Source organism: Anomaloglossus baeobatrachus, chromosome 4 (assembly GCF_048569485.1).
Source record: "Anomaloglossus baeobatrachus isolate aAnoBae1 chromosome 4, aAnoBae1.hap1, whole genome shotgun sequence".
NCBI lineage: Eukaryota > Metazoa > Chordata > Amphibia > Anura > Aromobatidae > Anomaloglossus > Anomaloglossus baeobatrachus.
Window position 1 is genome coordinate 21,406,342 of NC_134356.1, and position 22,296 is coordinate 21,428,637.

General features: G+C 49.8%; 1 protein-coding gene across 2 annotated transcripts in view; it reads left to right on the top strand.

Annotated features, from left to right (window-relative positions):
- Positions 1-22,296, top strand: part of AGBL3 (AGBL carboxypeptidase 3) — a 134,134-nt gene that overhangs the window by 110,210 nt on the left and 1,628 nt on the right. For both annotated transcript variants that reach the window (XM_075343804.1, XM_075343805.1), the window contains 8 exons: positions 1,687-1,797; positions 8,337-8,390; positions 10,428-10,482; positions 10,687-10,866; positions 12,283-12,331; positions 12,684-12,805; positions 19,222-19,435; positions 20,806-22,296. The exon at positions 20,806-22,296 is cut by the window's right edge and continues 1,628 nt beyond it. In XM_075343804.1, the coding sequence (XP_075199919.1) occupies positions 1,687-1,797; positions 8,337-8,390; positions 10,428-10,482; positions 10,687-10,866; positions 12,283-12,331; positions 12,684-12,805; positions 19,222-19,435; positions 20,806-21,205 (1,185 nt within the window). In that variant the 3' untranslated portion in view covers positions 21,206-22,296. The remainder of the gene's footprint in view (positions 1-1,686; positions 1,798-8,336; positions 8,391-10,427; positions 10,483-10,686; positions 10,867-12,282; positions 12,332-12,683; positions 12,806-19,221; positions 19,436-20,805) is intronic.

The window sequence follows — 22,296 nt, forward strand, 5'->3', positions numbered from 1 at the left end:
TAACTAGTGATGAGCGGGCACTACCATGCTCGGGTGCTCAGTACTCGTAACTAGTGATGAGCGGGCACTACCATGCTCGGGTGCTCTGTACTCGTAACTAGTGATGAGCGGGCACTACCATGCTCAGGTGCACAGTACTGGTAACTAGTGATGAGTGGGCACTACCATGCTCGAGTGCTCAGTACTCGTAACTAGTGATGAGTGAGCACTACCATGCTCGGGTGCTCTGTACTAGTAACTAGTGATGAGCGGGCACTACCATGCTCGGGTGCTCAGTACTGGTAACTAGTGATGAGTGGGCACTACCATGCTCAGGTGCTCAGTACTGGTAACTAGTGATGAGTGAGCACTACCATGCTCAGGTGCTCAGTACTGGTAACTAGTGATGAGCGGGCACTACCATGCTCAGGTGCTCAGTACTGGTAACTAGTGATGAACGGGCACTACCATGCTCGGGTGCTCAGTACTGGTATCTAGTGATGAGCGGGCACTACCATGCTCGTGTGCTCAGTACTCGTAACTAGTGATGAGTGAGCACTACCATGCTCAGGTGCTCAGTACTCGTAACTAGTGATGAGCGGGCACTACCATGCTCAGGTGCTCAGTACTGGTAACTAGTGATGAACGGGCACTACCATGCTCGGGTGCTCAGTACTGGTATCTAGTGATGAGCGGGCACTACCATGCTTGGGGGATCAGTACTGGTAACTAGTGATGAGTGGGCACTGCCATGCTCGGGTGCTCAGTACTGGTAACTATTGATGAGCGGGCACTACCATGCTCGGGTGCTCAGTACTGGTAACTAGTGATGAGTGAGCACTACCATGCTCGGGTGCTCAGTACTGGTAACTAGTGATGAGCGGGCACTATCATGCTCGGGGAATCAGTACTGGTAACTAGTGATGAGTGAGCACTACCATGCTCGGGTGCTCAGTACTGGTAACTATTGATGAGCGGGCACTACCATGCTCGGGTGCTCAGTACTGGTAACTAGTGATGAGTGAGCACTACCATGCTCGGGTGCTCAGTACTGGTAACTAGTGATGAGCGGGCACTACCATGCTCGGGTGCTCAGTACTCGTAACTAGTGATGAGCAGGCACTACCATGCTCGGGTGCTCGGTACTGGTAACTAGTGATGAGCGGGCACTACCATGCTCGGGTGCTCAGTACTCGTAACTAGTGATGAGTGGGCACTACCATGCTCGGGTGCTCAGTACTGGTCACTAGTGATGAGTGGGCACTGCCATGCTCGGGTGCTCAGTACTGGTCACTAGTGATGAGTGGGCACTGCCATGCTCGGGTGCTCAGTACTGGTCACTAGTGATGAGTGGGCACTGCCATGCTCGGGTGCTCAGTACTGGTCACTAGTGATGAGTGGGCACTGCCATGCTCGGGTGCATGCTGTAGGTAGGTTATTGCCTCCCTCTGGATGGTGCGGTGACTGCTCGTTACATGATGTCTCCTCTGATATCTCCATGTGGATGATTGCTATCCTGTTACTGTACCCCGCGCTGGAGCCGGTGCGTGCACTAATCCCCGGTTACACGCCGCCATTCCTGACTGACACCTCGTAACATTTCTCGCGACTTCCTTCTGCTAAACTACAACTCCCGTCCTCTTGTGAGAGCTGCGGAGGACGTGAGATCGGGGACGCGAGGGACTGACAAATCTTTTATCTCTTTAGGCAAAACTCAGCTCTGTCCGGAAGCTGCAAAACCTTCAGAAAGTGTCCAAAAAAACCAGGCTGACCAAACCGCAGAGGGCGCCACTCCTCCAAGAGCTGAGTGCTAAGAAGGTGTGTATTCTGGGGAGGTGTGTATTCTGGGGGAGGTGTGTATTCTGGGGGAGGTGTGTATTCTGGGGGAGGTGTGTATTCTGGGGGAGGTGTGTATTCTGGAGGAGGTGTGTATTCTGGGGAGGTGTGTATTCTGGGGGAGGTGTGTATTCTGGAGGAGGTGTGTATTCTGGGGGAGGTGTGTATTCTGGAGGAGGTGTGTATTCTGGGGGAGGTGTGTATTCTGGGGGAGGTGTGTATTCTGGGGGAGGTGTGTATTCTGGGGGAGGTGTGTATTCTGGAGGAGGTGTGTATTCTGGGGAGGTGTGTATTCTGGGGAGGTGTGTATTCTGGGGGAGGTGTGTATTCTGGAGGAGGTGTGTATTCTGGGGGAGGTGTGTATTCTGGGGGAGGTGTGTATTCGGGAGGAGGTGTGTATTCTGGAGGAGGTGTGTATTCTGGGGAGGTGTGTATTCTGGGGGAGGTGTGTATTCTGGGGGAGGTGTGTATTCTGGGGAGGTGTGTATTCTGGGGGAGGTGTGTATTCTGGGGAGGTGTGTATTCTGGGGGAGGTGTGTATTCTGGAGGAGGTGTGTATTCTGGGGGAGGTGTGTATTCTGGGGGAGGTGTGTATTCTGGGGGAGGTGTGTATTCTGGAGGAGGTGTGTATTCTGGGGGAGGTGTGTATTCTGGGGGAGGTGTGTATTCTGGGGGAGGTGTGTATTCTGGAGGAGGTGTGTATTCTGGGGGAGGTGTGTATTCGGGAGGAGGTGTGTATTCTGGAGGAGGTGTGTATTCTGGGGAAGGTGTGTATTCTGGGGGAGGTGTGTATTCTGGGGGAGGTGTGTATTCTGGGGAGGTGTGTATTCTGGGGGAGGTGTGTATTCTGGGGAGGTGTGTATTCTGGGGGAGGTGTGTATTCTGGAGGAGGTGTGTATTCTGGGGGAGGTGTGTATTCTGGGGGAGGTGTGTATTCTGGGGAAGGTGTGTATTCTGGAGGAGGTGTGTATTCTGGAGGAGGTGTGTATTCTGGGGGAGGTGTGTATTCTGGAGGAGGTGTGTATTCTGGGGGAGGTGTGTATTCTGGAGGAGGTGTGTATTCTGGGGGAGGTGTGTATTCTGGAGGAGGTGTGTATTCTGGAGGAGGTGTGTATTCTGGGGGAGGTGTGTATTCTGGAGGAGGTGTGTATTCTGGGGGAGGTGTGTATTCTGGGGGAGGTGTGTATTCTGGAGGAGGTGTTTATTCTGGGGGAGGTGTGTATTCTGGGGGAGGTGTGTATTCTGGAGGAGGTGTGTATTCTGGAGGAGGTGTGTATTCTGGGGGAGGTGTGTATTCTGGAGGAGGTGTGTATTCTGGAGGAGGTGTGTATACTGGAGGAGGTGTGTATTCTGGAGGAGGTGTGTATTCTGGAGGAGATGTGTATTCTGGGGGAGGTGTGTATTCTGGGGGAGGTGTGTATTCTGGGGGAGGTGTGTATTCTGGGGGAGGTGTGTATTCTGGGGGAGGTGTGTATTCTGGGGGAGGTGTGTATTCTGGGGGAGGTGTGTATTCTGGGGAGGTGTGTATTCTGGGGGAGGTGTGTATTCTGGGGAGGTGTGTATTCTGGGGGAGGTGTGTATTCTGGAGAAGGTGTGTATTCTGGGGAAGGTGTGTATTCTGGGGAGGTGTGTATTCTGGGGAGGTGTGTATTCTGGGAAGGTGTGTATTCTGGGGAAGGTGTGTATTCTGGAGGAGATGTCTATTCTGGAGGAGGTGTATATTCTGGGGGAGGTGTGTATTCTGAGGGAGGTGTGTATTCTGGGGAAGGTGTGTATTCTGGAGGAGGTGTGTATTCTGGGGAAGGTGTGTATTCTGGGGAAGGTGTGTATTCTGGGGAGGTGTGTATTCTGGGAAGGTGTGTATTCTGGGGAAGGTGTGTATTCTGGAGGAGATGTGTATTCTGGGGGAGGTGTGTATTCTGGAGGAGGTGTGTATTCTGGAGGAGATGTGTATTCTGGAGGAGGTGTGTATTCTGGGGAAGGTGTGTATTCTGGGAAGGTGTGTATTCTGGAGGAGGTGTGTATTCTGGGGGAGGTGTGTATTCTGGAGGAGATGTGTATTCTGGAGGAGGTGTGTATTCTGGGGGAGGTGTGTATTCTGGAGGAGATGTGTATTCTGGAGGAGGTGTGTATTCTGGGGAAGGTGTGTATTCTGGGAAGGTGTGTATTCTGGGAAGGTGTGTATTCTGGGGGAGGTGTGTATTCTGGAGGAGATGTGTATTCTGGAGGAGGTGTGTATTCTGGGGGAGGTGTGTATTCTGGAGGAGATGTGTATTCTGGAGGAGGTGTGTATTCTGGGGGAGGTGTGTATTCTGGGGGAGGTGTGTATTCTGGGGGAGGTGTGTATTCCTGGGGAGGTGTCTATTCTGGAGGAGGTGTGTATTCTGGGGGAGATGTGTATTCTGGGGGAGGTGTGTATTCTGGGGAAGGTGTGTATTCTGGAGAAGGTGTGTATTCTGGAGGAGGTGTGTATTCTGGGGAAGGTGTGTATTCTGGGGGAGGTGTGTATTCTGGGGGAGGTGTGTATTCTGGGGGAGGTGTGTATTCTGGGGGAGGTGTGTATTCTGGGGGAGGTGTGTATTCCTGGGGAGGTGTGTATTCTGGGGAAGGTGTGTATTCTGGAGGAGGTGTGTATTCTGGGGGAGGTGTGTATTCTGGAGGAGGTGTGTATTCTGGAGGAGGTGTGTATTCTGGGGGAGGTGTGTATTCTGGAGGAGGTGTGTATTCTGGAGAAGGTGTGTATTCTGGGGGAGGTGTGTATTCTGGGGGAGGTGTGTATTCTGGGGAAGGTGTGTATTCTGGGGAAGGTGTGTATTCTGGGGGAGGTGTGTATTCTGGAGGAGGTGTGTATTCTGGGGGAGGTGTGTATTCTGGAGGAGGTGTGTATTCTGGGGGAGGTGTGTATTCTGGAGGAGGTGTGTATTCTGGAGAAGGTGTGTATTCTGGGGGAGGTGTGTATTCTGGGGGAGGTGTGTATTCTGGGGAAGGTGTGTATTCTGGGGAAGGTGTGTATTCTGGGGGAGGTGTGTATTCTGGGAGAGGTGTGTATTCTGGGGGAGGTGTGTATTCTGGGGGAGGTGTGTATTCTGGGGGAGGTGTGTATTCTGGGGGAGATGTGTCTTCTGGGGGAGGTGTGTATTCTGGGGGAGGTGTGTATTCTGGGGAAGGTGTGTATTCTGGGGGAGGTGTGTATTCTGGGGGAGGTGTGTATTCTGGGAGAGGTGTGTATTCTGGGGGAGGTGTGTATTCTGGGGAAGGTGTGTATTCTGGGGAGGTGTGTATTCTGGGGGAGGTGTGTATTCTGGGGAGGTGTGTATTCTGGGGGAGGTGTGTATTCTGGAGGAGGTGTGTATTCTGGAGGAGGTGTGTATTCTGGGGGAGGTGTGTATTCTGGGGGAGGTGTGTATTCTGGGGAAGGTGTGTATTCTGGGGAAGGTGTGTATTCTGGGGGAGGTGTGTATTCTGGGGGAGGTGTGTATTCTGGGAGAGGTGTGTATTCTGGGGGAGGTGTGTATTCTGGGGGAGGTGTGTATTCTGGGGGAGGTGTGTATTCTGGGGGAGATGTGTCTTCTGGGGGAGGTGTGTATTCTGGGGGAGGTGTGTATTCTGGGGAAGGTGTGTATTCTGGGGAAGGTGTGTATTCTGGGGGAGGTGTGTATTCTGGGGAAGGTGTGTATTCTGGGGAAGGTGTGTATTCTGGGGAGGTGTGTATTCTGGGGGAGGTGTGTATTCTGGGGAGGTGTGTATTCTGGGGGAGGTGTGTATTCTGGAGGAGGTGTGTATTCTGGAGGAGGTGTGTATTCTGGGGGAGGTGTGTATTCTGGGGGAGGTGTGTATTCTGGGGAAGGTGTGTATTCTGGGGAAGGTGTGTATTCTGGGGAAGGTGTGTATTCTGGGGGAGGTGTGTATTCTGGGGGAGGTGTGTATTCTGGGAGAGGTGTGTATTCTGGGGGAGGTGTGTATTCTGGGGGAGGTGTGTATTCTGGGGGAGGTGTGTATTCTGGGGGAGATGTGTCTTCTGGGGGAGGTGTGTATTCTGGGGGAGGTGTGTATTCTGGGGGAGGTGTGTATTCTGGGGGAGGTGTGTATTCTGGGGGAGGTGTGTATTCTGGGGGAGGTGTGTATTCTGGGGGAGGTGTGTATTCTGGGGGAGGTGTGTCTTCTGGGGGAGGTGTGTCTTCTGGGGGAGGTGTGTATTCTGGGGAAGGTGTGTATTCTGGGGAAGGTGTGTATTCTGGGGGAGGTGTGTATTCTGGGGGAGGTGTGTATTCTGGGAGAGGTGTGTATTCTGGGGGAGGTGTGTATTCTGGGGAAGGTGTGTATTCTGGGGGAGGTGTGTATTCTGGGGGAGGTGTGTATTCTGGGGGAGGTGTGTATTCTGGGGGAGGTGTGTATTCTGGGGGAGGTGTGTATTCTGGGGGAGGTTTGTCTTCTGGGGGAGGTTTGTCTTCTGGGGGAGGTGTGTATTCTGGGGGAGGTGTGTATTCTGGGGAAGGTGTGTATTCTGGGGGAGGTGTGTATTCTGGGGGAGGTGTGTATTCTGGGAGAGGTGTGTATTCTGGGGGAGGTTTGTCTTCTGGGGAAGGTGTGTATTCTGGGGGAGGTGTGTATTCTGGGGAAGGTGTGTATTCTGGGGGAGGTGTGTATTCTGGGGGAGGTGTGTATTCTGGGGGAGGTGTGTATTCTGGGGGAGGTTTGTCTTCTGGGGGAGGTGTGTATTCTGGGGGAGGTGTGTATTCTGGGGGAGGTGTGTATTCTGGAGGAGGTGTGTATTCTGGAGGAGGTGTGTATTCTGGGGGAGGTGTGTATTCTGGGGGAGGTGTGTCTTCTGGGGGAGGTGTGTATTCTGGGGAAGGTGTGTATTCTGGGGGAGGTGTGTATTCTGGGGGAGGTGTGTATTCTGGGAGAGGTTTGTATTCTGGGGGAGGTGTGTATTCTGGGGGAGGTGTGTATTCTGGGGGAGGTGTGTATTCTGGGGAAGGTGTGTATTCTGGGGGAGGTGTGTCTTCTGGGGGAGGTGTGTATTCTGGGGGAGGTGTGTATTCTGGGGGAGGTGTGTATTCTGGGGAAGGTGTGTATTCTGGGGGAGGTGTGTCTTCTGGGGGAGGTGTGTATTCTGGGGGAGGTGTGTACAATTTGTACAAGAAATTCTGGGGGAGGTGTGTATTCTGGGGAAGAAAAAATAATACTGCTATACACAGAAAAGATAATACTGCTATACACAGAATAAATAATACTGCTATACACAGAAAAGATAATACTGCTATACACAGAATATATAATACTGCTATACACAGAATAAATAATACTGCTATACACAGAATAAATAATACTGCTATACACAGAATAAGTAGTACTTCTATACACAGAATACATATTACTGCTATACAGAGAATACATATTACTGCTGTACACAGAATAAATTATACTACTATATACTTCCAAATACTGGTATACAAAGAATAAATAACACCTGTACACAGTATCCAAATAATACTGCCATACACAAAATAAATAATACTGCGCTATACTTACAAATGCTGGTAAACAAAGAATAAATAATACCTCCATTCAGTATCCAACTAAAACTACTATACAGTGAATTAATAATATCTCTATACAGTATCCAAATATTGGTATACAACGAATAAATGCATGTATACATAGAATAAATAAAACCTGTATATACAGTATACCAATGATACTGCCATACAATTAAAAAATACCTCAATATATTGTACAAATAAAACTACCATAAAAATACCTCTATATAGTATTCAAGTAATACTACGGTGAAGGAATACTAAATAAATAATAAATTAAAATAATAAATATAATGATAAAATAAATAAAATATTTTAAATAATAAATAAATACTACTATGAAAGAATAAATAATACTGCCATATAGTTTCCAAATAATACTGCTAGACAAGAAATAGATAAAACTTCCATACAGTAATCACGTAATGCTGCTATACAAAGAATAAATAGTATTTTAATAATACTATCATACAACAAATAAATAATACTGCAATATGTATTAGAAATAATACTGTTCTACAAGGGAAAAAAAATCCCACCTCCCTTACAGTGTCCAAATAATACTGCCATATAGCACAACATAAAGCTACTGCATATTGTCCACACAGGACCTCTGTTTAGGGCTTAAAGAAATCTGCCAATACCTGGGTGATAAATAATACTCCCATATAGTATGTAAATATTACTATTAGCACCAGAAATGCCGCCATGTGGTGCTGAATCCTGCTGGGTAGATATAGCACTGATTTTGGTGTCCAGTACCGGCCCCTTGAGTAATGGTTCCCTCTGACCCTCACTATAAGACCATCTTTACCAACAAAGCAATTCTCCATGTGGACACTAGAGGGCGGCATAATATCAATGTTTCCTTCTCCGGGTGCACAAACTTTTAATTTTTTTTTTGTTTTCGACAATTCTCCTAACAATAAGTCTCCATTCACACAATATCCGGCGTCTGACCCTGCGTCTGTGTGACAGGTCTCCGTCATCTACCTCGTGTTCAACGCCAAAGGAGAAGTCATCACAACCAAGGTGAGTCCCGAGGCGCCGTGATGTCAGCACTCGCCTGGAGGTGGCGCTCTCAGTGCTCCTCACCTTCCTGCGGATCATGTGTCATGAGGACGGGATCACACTCCATCTAGGCTGGAGACCTGGTGTCCATGTGAAGAACAATGGCTTATACTCCAGAGCGTATCCCTTTACTCCACCAAACAATGCCCCCCCCCTCCGCCCCTCACAGGGGTCCGACCCTCCGCACGCCGCTGCCTCTGTGATGACCTCCGGTGATATCCGGAGTCTGGGGTCATGTTGTGAGATGTCGTCTTCTAACAATTCCCAATGTCAGATTTTAGCGTAATGTATGACCCATCATTCAAGATCTGGTTTTCATAGGGATCACCAATCCCTATCATGGGGTAAGTTGGTTCCTTAAGGATCACTGATCCCTATAATGAGGTCAGTTGCTTCCTTAGTGATCCCCAATTCTCAGCGCAAAATCAGTTAGGGATCACTGATCCCTATTGCAAGGTTGGTTGGTTCCTTGGGGATCCCTATGATGAGGCTGGTTGGTTCCTTAGGGATCCCCAATCCCTATCGTTAGGTCAGTTGCTTCGTTAGGCATCACCAATCCCTATAACAAGGTCAGTCAGTTCCTTAGGGATCACCGATCCCTGTCGCAAGATTGGTTGATTCCTTAGAGATACCTGATCCCTATCTTGACGTTGGTTGGTTCCTCAGGGATGCCTATCATGAGGTCTGTTTGTTTTTTAGGGATCAGTGATCCCTATCACAAAATCAGTTGGTTCTTTAGAGATCCCCGATTCCTATCACGAGGTTAGTTGGTTCCTTAGGGATCAGTGATCCCTATCGCACAGTTGGCTGGTTATTTGGGGATCTCTGAAACTTATCTCGAAAAGTTGGTTGGTTCCTTAGGGATCCATATCATGAGGTTGGTTGGTTCCTTAAGGTTCCCCAATTCTTATCTCAAGGTCAGTTGCTCCCTATAACATGGTCAGTCAGTTCCTTAGAGATCACCGATCCATATTGAAAGGATGGTTGGTTCGTTAATAATATCAGATCCCTATTTTGAAGTTGGTTGGTTCTTCAGGGATCCCTGTCATGAGGTCTGGTGGTTATTTAAGGATCAGTGATCCCTTCACAAAATCAGTTGGTTCCTTAGAGATCCCTGATCCCTAACATGAGGTTAGTTGGTTCCTTAGGGATCACTGATCCCTATCGCACAGTTGGCTGGTTCCTTGGGGATCTCTGAAACTTATCTCGAAGTTGGTTGGTTCCTTAGGGATCCCTATTATGAGGTTGGTTGGTTCCTTAAGGTTCCCCAATCCCTATCACAAGGTCGGTTGGTTTCTTAGTGATCCCTGATTCTTATCTCCAGGTCAGTCGGTTCCATAGGGATCACCGAACCGTATTGAAAGGATGGTTGGTTCCTTTATGATACCAGATCCCTATTTTGAAGTTAGTTGGTTCCTCAGGGATCCCTATCACAAGGTCTGGTGGATCTTTAAGGATCAGTGATCCTTTCACAAAATCAGTTGCTTCCCCGATATCTATCATGAGGTCAGTTGATTCTTTAGGGATCACCGATCCCTATCTCAAAGTTGGTTGGCTCCTTAGGGATCCTATCATGAGGTTGGCTTATTCTGTGGGGATCACTGATGCATATAATATGGTTGATTCCTTAAGGATTTCCAGTCTGTATCACGCGGTCAGTTGGTTCCTTAGGGATCAGTAATCCCTAACCACGTGATTGATTTCTTAGGGATCACTGATCCCTATCTCAAGGTCAATTGTTTTTTGTTTGTTTTTTTTATGGCTCATTGATCCCTATCACAAGGTCGATTGGTTCCTTATGGATCACTGATCCCTATTATGAGGTTATTTGGTTTCTTACGGATCACTGATCCCTATCACAAGGTCGATTGGTTTCTTAGGGATCACTGATCCCTATCAGGAGGTCAGTCGGTCCCGGTGTCCAGTGCGGGAGCAGAATGTATCACGATTCCTCTATGTGATCTGATATTTCCCCATTTTTCCATCCTTTGTTTCCAGTCGCTCTCCAGTCCCAGGAGCCGGGACGTCGTCAATATACCCAGCCCCATTCACAGTGAGTAACGCGCTGACTGCCTCCGGTCCGCCTCCACCACATACATTATTCTGCTTTTTGTAAGACATTTACATATTTATTTTCCAGTTTTTCTGGGTAGGATGAAACCTATATGGAAACCGTCAACAAGTTGGTGTAGAGAGATGGGGGTTGTTTTTTTTTTTTGTTTTTTTTTTAATATTTCTGCCTTTTTTATTTTCCAAGGTTTTAACTGGACGAGACCCCTCCCAATATTCAAGAGTCTCTTTTCCCAGCGAGTCCCGTTCAATAATATCCTAGAGCCGTGCTGTTATTACATAAGTCCCGCCCTCAACGACTCCTTCAGGCCTAACACCGCCAACCATGAGTGTGAGGATGGCGCTGGTGATGGAGCGCACCAATCAGGTGGGTAGAGGACAGTGTGACAATAGCCTAATAAATGACTGTATTGTAACTTATTCAGCACATAATATATAAAAAGAGCAATATAGCAAATAGGTGGGGAGAGGAGGGGGATGCAGCTGCATATTCTCACCTAGTTTTTCAAGGCAGAGGGAAAGCAGTGGAGGTTGATGTGATTGGCTCAGAGCACACTCCGTGAAAAGCCCGCCTACTAAGCACTGAAACAAAGTCACCACTTCGGGGACCTCACTACATACAGATTATACAGCCACCACTAGGGGGAGCTCACTACATACAGATTATACAGCCACCACTAGAGGGAGCTCACTACATACAGATTATACAGCCACCACTAGAGGGAGCTCACTACATACAGATTATACAGTCACCACTAGAGGGAGCTCACTACATACAGATTATACAGCCACCACTAGAGGGGGCTCACTACATACAGATTATACAGCCACCACTACAGGGAGCTCACTACATACAGATTATACAGCCACCACTAGAGGGAGCTCACTACATACAGATTATACAGTCACCACTAGAGGGAGCTCACTACATACAGATTATACAGCCACCACTAGAGGGAGCTCACTACATACAGATTTATACAGCCACCACTAGAGGGAGCTCACTACATACAGATTTATACAGCCACCACTAGAGGGAGCTCACTACATACAGATTATACAGCCACCACTAGAGGGAGCTCACTACATACAGATTTATACAGCCACCACTAGAGGGAGCTCACTACATACAGATTTATACAGCCACCACTAGAGGGAGCTCACTACATACAGATTATACAGCCACCACTAGAGGGAGCTCACTACATACAGATTATACAGCCACCACTAGAGGGAGCTCACTACATACAGATTTATACAGCCACCACTAGAGGGAGCTCACTACATACAGATTTATACAGTCACCACTAGAGGGAGCTCACTACATACAGATTTATACAGCCACCACTAGAGGGAGCTCACTACATACAGATTATACAGCCACCACTAGAGGAAGCTCACTACATACAGATTTATACAGCCACCACTAGAGGGAGCTCACTACATACAGATTTATACAGCCACCACTAGAGGGAGCTCACTACATACAGATTATACATCCACCACTAGAGGGAGCGCACTACATACAGATTATACAGCCACCACTAGAGGGAGCTCACTACATACATATTATACAGCCACCACTAGAGGGAGCTCACTACATACAGATTATACAGCCACCACTAGAGGGAGCTCACTACATACAGATTATACAGCCACCACTAGAGGGAGCTCACTACATACAGATTTATACAGGAGGGAGGTGTTATTAATTCGTATTTTTTTTATTGTGGTATGGAATTTAGCAATCACTTTACTTGATATTTATTATTTTAATTTTTAGTGAAAATGTCTTTTCCGTCTCCTGTATACGACCCGCCGTCGCTCAGCTGGTAAGTGATGTGTTTTACACAATTGTCTACTGTGTATAATAAAACTATTATTATCATTGCTTTTTTTACTTTATAATTTTTATACTAGACATTGTTTATTATTATTATTATTATTAATAATAATAATAATAAATTATTTGTATTGCTTTTTTATATTTTTATACTATACATGGTTTATTATTATTATTTATTATTATTTTTATTGCATTTTTAAATATATAATTTAAACTATATATGTTTATTATTATTATTATTAATATTAATATTATTAATTTATTTTAATTAAATCACTTATAATGATAATATAATTGTGAATTATTTTATGTCATTTTTTTTCTTATCAATTTTTTAGTTCTAAAAAGTTTTGGTCTGGGGAACAACTTCGGGAAAAAGACGTGAAGAGACCTGTGAGATCTACGGAGTCTGCTCCACCTGCGGTGTCCACAGCCGCCAAGAAGGCGCCGGATCCACCTGGTAAGAGAACCAAAAAAGTGCTGGATTCTCACAACCTCCGCCTGCTGGAAGTGAATGGAAACCTTCCCGTTCATAACCAGAGGCTGTAAATCTGCAAACCAAATGCTGCTCGCAGCTGAGGGGTTGTTACAGTAGCGTCGGGCGCAGACAATCCTCTGCGGCACAGACATCTCTCCTGTCCTGAGCTCCTTGGAAATGATCAGCAAAGTTTATTAGAAAATTGCAAAACTTTTCAGAAGTCCCCTTTTTTTTCAAGCGTGACCCCGAGATTCCAAAACTCCCGGTGTCCTGCTCCTCCGCCTCTGGACACTGAGTAGCACATTTATTTTTCTTCGGCGCTCCATTGGGAGACCCAGACGATTGGGTGTATAGCTACTGCCTCCGGAGGCCACACAAAGCATTACACTAAAAAGTGTAAGGCCCCTCCCCTTCTGGCTATACACCCCCAGTGGGATCACTGGCTCACCAGTTTTTCTGCTTTGTGCGAAGGAGGTCAGACATCCACGCATAGCTCCACTGTTTAGTCAGCAGTAGCTGCTGACTATATCGGATGAAAGAAAAGAGGGCCCATATAGGGCCCCCAGCATGCTCCCTTCTCACCCCGCTTGTGGTTTGTAAGGTTGAGGTACCTATTGCTGGTACGGAGGCTGGAGCCCACATGCTGTTTTCCTTCCACATTCCCCTGAGGGGCTCTGAGGAAGTGGGATCTTACCGGCCCCAAAGCCCTGAGGCCGGGCTCCATCCACAGACCCATTGAACCTGCTGGATACGGAGCTGGGTACCGTTCAGGGACATGGCCCTGCACCATTCAGGTACTCTGTGTCCCCGTACACACAGGCACAGCACACTCCAGACTTGCTGGGTGTGCTAGTGCGCCGGGGACAGTAAAGGGTTACAGTCACTGCAGCCTAGCTGAGTGACTTTATGTATGGGGAACTACCGCGCCGGACGCTCCGGGAGCGGCGGCGCGGCTGGGACTTGTAGTGCGCCGGGGACTTAGCGCCGACCGCGCTTTTACGGCGGCGGCGCTTTTAAATCCAGTCCCCGGCTTTTGCGGCCTAGCTCCGCTTCGTTCCCGCCCCCACCCTGTCAATCAGGGTAGGGGAGAGACGCTGTACAATCAGCAGCGCCGAGGGCTGGAGCCTTATTTACATGCTCCAGCCCTCTCACTGGACACTGTGGGACGCCGGTTTCCCGCTCTGACTTGGGGGCACGCCCACGGCCCGCCCCTACTCACACGAGCTGGAGAAGGACGCCGGCAGCCATTCCTGCAGTCCGAGCTGAGAGATCGGACTCTGGGCAACCAGGCACAGGACTAGGGCGACCACACACCCGCTTATAGGCGGGCGGTAAGCGGCACCTGAAGTGCTGACCCCACTAAATACCGCAGTTGTCCATTTGTATTTTTATGCTTACACTGCATAGGTCGCTATTTTTGGCTATATGCCCTCTTAGATGGCGACACATCAGCAGCAGGAAAGCAGGGGTGCTAAGGCACAGGCTTTCTATGCTGCTTGTATTGCATGTACTGAAGTGTTCATGTGTATTTATGCTTGTATGCTATACACTGCACTGTACGGTCGCTAGTCTGGGCTATTTTCGCCTAGAATGACTAGACTACAGCAGCAGAAAAGCAGGGGTGCTGAGGCACAGGTTTTTTCTATGCTGCTTGTATTGCAGGGGTTGCAGTGTTCATTTGTACTTATGCTTGTATGCTATACATTGCACTGTATATTCCCCTAGATGGCTAGTCTACAGCAGCAGAAAAGCAGGGGTGCCAAGGCACAGGCTTTCTATGCTGCTTGTATTGCATGTGCTGCAGTGTTCATTTGTACTTTATGCTTGTATGCTATACATTGCACTGTACGGTCGCCATTCTTGGCTCTATGTCCTAGATGGCTAGTCGGCAGCAGCATATAAGCAACACAGGCTTTCGATGCTGTTTTTACTGCATGTGATACTGTTCCACGGCACTGAACCCCATTGTGTGCAATGCTCCCCTGGAGCACTTGGTCAGCCGGGGTCTCTACTTGACGTGGCCAAAGGAACCACCTGTCAACCCTGTCCAATGACAGGGATGGAGTTGCAATGGGATAGAGACTTGCAGTCCGGACAGGCCATGGGCAATCTGGATCATTGCTCCCTGGCCACCCTCATTGGGAATAAAATCGGTGCTCCGGGGGGGGTCCCAGGAGGCTCTCTGTATGATGAGGCAGACGTAGCTCATCAGGACTTTGATCCTGACAACGCTCTCGATCCGGATACACCGGATGGTGACGCCATAACGAATGATCCTATAGCGTCCATCAATGGAATGTTGGATCTTTCTCCCTCAGCTCCCCCAGCGGAGGAGTCAGCTTCACAGCAGGAGAAGTCCCATTTCAGTAGCTCAAACGTATATTGAGTATTTTTCTGGCCACGCTGACTTCAGAGAAGCAGTCCAGGAACACCACGCTTACCAGATAAGCGTTTTCTCCAAACGTATTAAGGATACACGTTATCCTTTTCCCCCTGACGTGGTCAAGCGCGGGACCCAGGGTCCAAAGGTGGATTCTCCAATCTCCAGGCTTGCGGCTAGAGCTATAGTTGCAGTGGAGATGGGACTTCACTTAAAGATGCCAGACAGATGGACTCTGGTTGAAATCTGTCTATGAGGCTATCGGCGTGTCGGTTGCTCCGGCATTTACAGCCGTATGGGCACCCTAAGCTTTTCAGCTGTTCTTGCACAGCTGGTCTTGAGCATATGTACATTTGTGCCGCAGGGGCGTCCGTAACCTCACAATGTCTGCATTGCGACTTACCCTATTAATGCTGTCCTGGAAGGACAGTCGAGGTTTCGGTCCTTCCCAAGCTCGGGCAGGTCCCAATTGTCCTCGTCCAAAAGAGCTGAAAAGCCTCAGAGGGGCTCAGTTTCCGGGGGCTCAATCACGCCCAAGGAAGGCAGCCGGAGGAACCGCTACCAAGGCGGTCTCCTCATGACTCTCAGCTCTCTCATCTCTCCGCATCCGCTGTTGATGGCAGACTCGCTCGCCTTTGGCGACATTTAGCTGCCACAGGTCACAGACCGGTGGGTGAGGGACATTGTGCCCACGTGCACAGGACAGAGTTCTGTTCTCGTCCTCCGACTCGATTCTTCAGAACGTCCCCACCTCCCCACCGAGCCGATGCTCTTCTGCAGGCAGAAGGAGTGGTAATCCCTGTTCCTCTTCAGGAACAAGACACGGTTTTCCTCCAATCTGGTTGTGGTGCCAAAAAAGGATGGCTCTTTCCGTTCCGTTCTGGACCTAAAACTGCTCAACAAGCACGTGGAGGCCAGGCGGTTCCGGATGAAACCCTCCGCTCCGTCATTGCCTCAATGTCTCAAGGATATTTCCTAGCATCAATAGACATCAAAGATGCTTATCTCCACGTGCCGATTGCTACAGAGCACCAATGTTTTCTACGTTTCGTGATGGGAGACGACCATCTTCAGTTCGTAGCTCTGCCATTCGGTCTGGCGACAGCCCCACGGGTGTTCACCAAGGTCATGGCGGCAGTGGTAGCAGTCTTGCACTCACAGGGACACTCTGTGATCCCTTACTTGGACGATCTACTTGTCAAGGCACCCTCTCAAGAGGCATGCCAACTCAGCCTGAATGTTGCGCTGGAGACTCTCCAGACGTTCGGGTGGATCATCGACTTCTCAAAGTCAAACCTGTCACCGACCCAATCACTAACGTATCTTGGCATGGAGTTTCATACCCTCTCAGCGCTAGTGAAGCTTCCGCTGGACAAGCAGCGGTCACTACAGACTGGGGTGCAGACTCTCCGTCAAGGTCAGTCGCACTCCTTAAGACGCCTCATGCACTTCCTCGGGAAGATGGTGGCGGCAATGGAGGCGGTTCCGTTTGCGCAGTTTCATCTGCGTCCTCTTATTGGGACATTCTCCGCCAATGGGACGGGAAGTCAACATCCCTGAACAGGAAAGTATCCTTTTCACAGAAGGACTCTCTGCAATGGTGGCTTCTTCCCACCTCATTATCACAGGGAAGATCCTTCCTACCACCGTCTTGGGCGGTAGTCACGACAGACGCGAGTCTGTCAGGGTGGGGAGCAGTTTTTCTCCACCACAGGGCTCAGGGTACGTGGACTCAGCAGGAGTCCACCCTTCAGATCCATGTTCTGGAAATCAGAGCAGTGTATCTTGCCCTACTAGCCTTCCAGCAGTGGCTGGAAGGAAAGCAGATCCGAATTCAGTCGGACAACTCCACAGCGGTGGCATACATCAATCACCAAGGAGGGACACGCAGTCGGCAAGCCTTCCAGGAAGTCCGGCGGATTCTGATGTGGGTGGAAGCCACGGCCTCCACCGTATCCGCAGTTCACATCCCCGGCGTAGAAAACTGGGAAGCAGACTTCCTCAGCCGCCAGGGCATGGACGCAGGGGAATGGTCCCTTCACCCGGACGTGTTTCAGGAAATCTGTAGCCGCTGGGGAAGGCCGGACGTCGACCTAATGGCGTCCAGGCACAACAACAAGGTCCCAACCTTCATAGCACGGTCTCGCGATCACAGAGCTCTGGCGGCAGACGCCTTAGTGCAAGATTGGTCGCAGTTCCGGCTCCCTTATGTGTTTCCACCTCTGGCACTCTTGCCCAGAGTGCTACGCAAGATCAGATCCGACTGCAGCCGCGTCATACTCGTCGCCCCAGACTGGCCAAGGAGGGCGTGGTATCCGGATCTGTGGCATCTCACGGTCGGCCAACCGTCGGCACTACCAGACCGACCAGACTTACTGTCCCAAGGGCCGTTTTTCCATCGGAATTCTGCGGCCCTGAACCTGACTGTGTGGCCATTGAGTCCTGGATCCTAGGGTCTTCAGGATTATCCCAAGGGGTCGTTGCCACCATGAGACAGGCTAGGAAGCCCACGTCCGCTAAGATCTACCACAGAACGTGGAGGATATTCTTATCCTGGTGCTCTGCTCAGGGAGTGTCTCCCTGGCCTTTTGCATTGCCTACCTTTCTTTCTTCCTGCAATCTGGGTTAGAAAAAGGTTTGTCGCTCGGCTCCCTTAAAGGGCAAGTCTCGGCGCTATCCGTCTTTTTTCAAAAGCGTCTAGCACGACTTCCTAAGGTGCGCACGTTCCTACAGGGGGTTTGTCATATTGTACCCCCGTACAAGCGGCCGTTAGATCCATGGGATCTGAACAGGGTACTAGTTGCCCTCCAGAAGCCGCCCTTCGAGCCTCTGAGGGAGGTTTCACTTTCTAGACTATCACAGAAAGTGGCTTTTCTGGTAGCGATCACATCTCTTCGGAGAGTGTCTGAGCTAGCAGCGCTGTCATCCAAGGCTCCTTTCCTGGTCTTCCACCAGGACAAGGTAGTGCTGCGCCCCATTCAGGAGTTTCTCCCGAAGGTGGTATCCTCTTTTCATCTTAATCAGGATATCTCTTTGCCTTCTTTTTGTCCTCATGCAGTTCATCGGTATGAGAAGAATTTACATTTGTTAGATCTGGTGAGAGCACTCAGAATCTACATTTCCCGCACGGCGCCCCTGCGCCGCTCCGATGCACTCTTTGTCCTTGTCGCTGGTAAGCGCAAAGGGTCGCAGGCTTCCAAAGCCACCCTGGCTCGATGGATCAAAGAACCAATTCTTGAAGCCTACCGTTCTGCTGGGCTTCCGGTTCCATCAGGGCTGAAGGCCCATTCTACCAGAGCCGTGGGTGCGTCCTGGGCATTACGACACCAGGCTACGGCTCAACAGGTGTGCTAGGCAGCTACCTGGTCGAGTCTGCACACTTTCACCAAACATTATCAGGTGCATACCTATGCTTCGGCGGACGCCAGCCTAGGTAGAAGAGTCCTGCAGGCGGCAGTTGCCTCCCCGTAGGGGAGGGCTGTCTTCGCAGCTCTAACATAAGGTATTTCTTTACCCACCCAGGGACAGCTTTTGGACGTCCCAATCGTCTGGGTCTCCCAATGGAGCGCCGAAGAAGAAGGGAATTTTGTTACTTACCGTAAATTCCTTTTCTTCTAGCTCCTATTGGGAGACCCAGCACCCGCCCTGTTGTCCTTCGGGATTTTTGGTTTGTTTGCGGGTACACATGTTGTTCATGTTGAACGGTTTTCAGTTCTCCGATGTTACTCGGAGTGAATTTGTTTAACCAAGTTATTGGCTTTCCTCCTTCTTGCTTTTGCACTAAAACTGGTGAGCCAGTGATCCCACTGGGGGTGTATAGCCAGAAGGGGAGGGGCCTTACACTTTTTAGTGTAATGCTTTGTGTGGCCTCCGGAGGCAGTAGCTATACACCCAATCGTCTGGGTCTCCCAATAGGAGCTAGAAGAAAAGGAATTTACGGTAAGTAACAAAATTCCCTTCTTTTCTTCGGGGTGTTCCTTTATATAATTAAGACCTAATTTTTTGTTGTTTCCTCAAGGTAATGTCATGAGGCGCAAGAGCAAAAAGACGGGGAGCGTCTCCTCTGCACCCCAAAATAGCAACGATCATAGAGGGGGCGGCCAGAAAAGGGAAACCGTGGACCACTGGAGACATGAGAAGGAAGAGACCCTCCTGCCGGCCGTCGCTGCCTCGAAAGAAGTGTCGCCCATCAGTACGGACATTCTCTACACCCCCGCTGCCATTAGAGGCGGGTACGTACTGTGAGTGCACTCACATCTCTTTCTTAAAGGGGGTTGTCCATCTTTGGGAATGGGTCATACATCAACTGAGAGGAGCTCAGCAAAAGAATGATGACTCCCAAAAGTTCCCTTGAGACTGAGCTCACTGACAGACCCTCAGTTAACTCATTCTGCAGCCAGCAGTAAACTGATAGTGCAGCTATAAAAAGCAAGCATTAATGCAATTAAACCCAATTGCAAAAATTATTTTTAATCTAAAATACATGCATTTATTTAAAACAAAAAAAAATATATATATATATATATTATATATATATATATATATAATTTTATTTATTTTTTTAATAAATGCATGTATTTGAGATTAAAAATAATTTTTGCAATTTGGTTTCTTTGCATTAATATAATATATATATAATTAATATTAATAAATATATATATATATAATATATATGTTACGTCCGGGTGGTGGAACCTCTGGACCGTACACCGGTTTCCCTTGAGGAGGCAGCCAGGCAGGTCACCCCGCCAGAGGGTCTGGGTGCACGGCAGCCGAAGCACAGGTGGTAGTCAGACAGTCCGTAGGGGGGCAGGAAAGGTGGATGGAGTTCTGGACGGTAGTCCGGGTGACGAGGCTCAGAGTCCGAGGCCAGGTGGTAAGGTCAGGCGGGATCCGAAACCTGCTGAGCGATGGAACGGGTCACCAAGCGGAGCCAGGGACTGGAGACTGGTGGAGCTGCAGAGGTGGTGGAACATCCGCCGAAGTCACCGTCAGGGTACGGGAATGAGCGTGGTTCGGAGCGTCTGGCGTGGCAGGACAGGCTCTACGAGACAGGACAGGGTTAATGCAGGCAAAGCACAAGGCAAAGCAATAGGGGACCTGAACACTAGCTTGCTAAACACGTAGAACAGGCCCCGCCCACCTGGAATAAGAATCCTCTTATACCCTGTACCTGCAAGCCAATATCCTGTTTCTGGGTGCTGGCCCTTTAAGAAAGGGTGAATGACCGCGCGCGCGCCCTAACGCGCATGCGCGAGGCCTGAGTGCCAGATACCAGGGAAGGAAGCAGCGCTGAGGAAGCAGGAGTGCCGGGCAGGGTGTCCTGAAATGCAGAGGGACGCCTGGAGCGGGAACGCCTGTAGGATCCTGGCGAGGAAGAAGGAGCAGGAGAACCGGGAGCGGGAGTGGTGAGCGGAGCGCGCCGTCGGGAACCGGGAGGCATGCCACGGGGACCGGAGGGAGCAGCACGGGGGCCAGGGAGTGCAGCACGGGGACCGGGGAGCGTGACAATATATATATATATTTGTATTTTTTAATTTTTTTTTTTATTTTCATTTTCATTTCATTTATTACATTGTCTTATCTTTTAATTCTCCTGCAGATCGGTGCAGAACATTTTACCCAAAATGATGTCCCACCCTCATACATCACACAAATCCCCCGCCAGCACCCGGTCGCTGCCCCCCGCGAAGGTCAGGGGCAGACAGCTTCACTCTAACAAAGGGGCAATACAGAAAAGGAAACTGGGGAAGCTGATTGGTCCACAGCCCCCGGAAGACCGTATTACTGCTGCCCATGCCAACCTGCCCGCCAACACCTGGAAGGACATCCTGATGGGACTACAGACGGGCGGAGGATTAGGGGACCCTCTTACACCTGCGCCATCTAAGGGGCATCTTTTAAAAAATGGGACTTCTGATGGGTTTGGGGGATACACAAGGAAGCCTGGACAGAGAGTCAGCCTGGTGCCTCTTCCAAAATCAGTCTCCTCACCACAATGACTCGTCCTTGAATCATGACCCCCTCTCTTAGTGCAGACCGTTACATGACTTCCCTCCCCCACGTGCAGTTCAGAGGAATGGTTCAGCACCTGTAGCATTCAGGTGTGGCGCTCTTTTAGCGTTCAGGTGTGGTGCCCTCTTAGCCTTCAGGTGGGGCGCTCGCTTAGCAGTCAGGTGGGGCGCTCTCTTAGCCTTCAGGTGGGGCGCTCTCTTAGCCTTCAGGTGGGGCGCTCGCTTAGCAGTCAGGTGGGGCGCTCTCTTAGCGTTCAGATGTGGCGCCCTCTTAGCGTTCAGGTGGGGCACTCTCTTAGCGTTCAGGTGTGGCGCCCTCTTAGCGTTCAGGTGGGGCGCTCTTTTAGCTTTCAGGTTAAGCGCTCGCTTAGCCTTCAGGTGGGGCGCTCTCTCTTAGCAATCAGGCGTGGCGCCCTCTTAGCATTCAGGTGGGGCGCTATCTTAGCAATCAGGTGTGGCGCTCTCTTAGCGTGCAGGTGGGGCGCTCTCTTAGCGTTCAGGTGGGGCGCTATCTTAGCAATCAGGTGTGGCGCTCTCTTAGCATTCAGGTGGGGCGCTCTCTTAGCAATCAGGTGTGGCGCTCTGTTAGCGTGCAGGTGGGGCGCTCTCTTAGCGTTCAGGTGGGGAGCTATCTTAGCAATCAGGTGTGGCGCTCTCTTAGCGTGCAGGTGGGGCGCCCTCTTAGCGTTCAGGTGTGGCGCCCTCTTAGCGCTCAGGTGGGGCGCCCTCTTAGCATTCAGGTGGGGCGCCCTCTTAGCATTCAGGTGGGGCGCTATCTTAGCATTCAGGTGGGGCGCCCTCTTAGCATTCAGGTGGGGCGCCCTCTTAGCATTCAGGTGGGGCGCTATCTTAGCATTCAGGTGGGGCGCCTTCTTAGCATTCAGGTGGGGCGCTATCTTAGCAATCAGGTGGGGCGCCCTCTTAGCATTCAGGTGGGGCGCTATCTTAGCAATCAGGTGGGGCGCTCTCTTAGCGTGCAGGTGGGGCGCTCCCCTAACGTTCAGGTGAAATGGTCCTGTAGCGGTGAGTTTGAACAATCCCTTAGCGATCAGGTGGACGGTCCCGTAGGGGCAGTTACA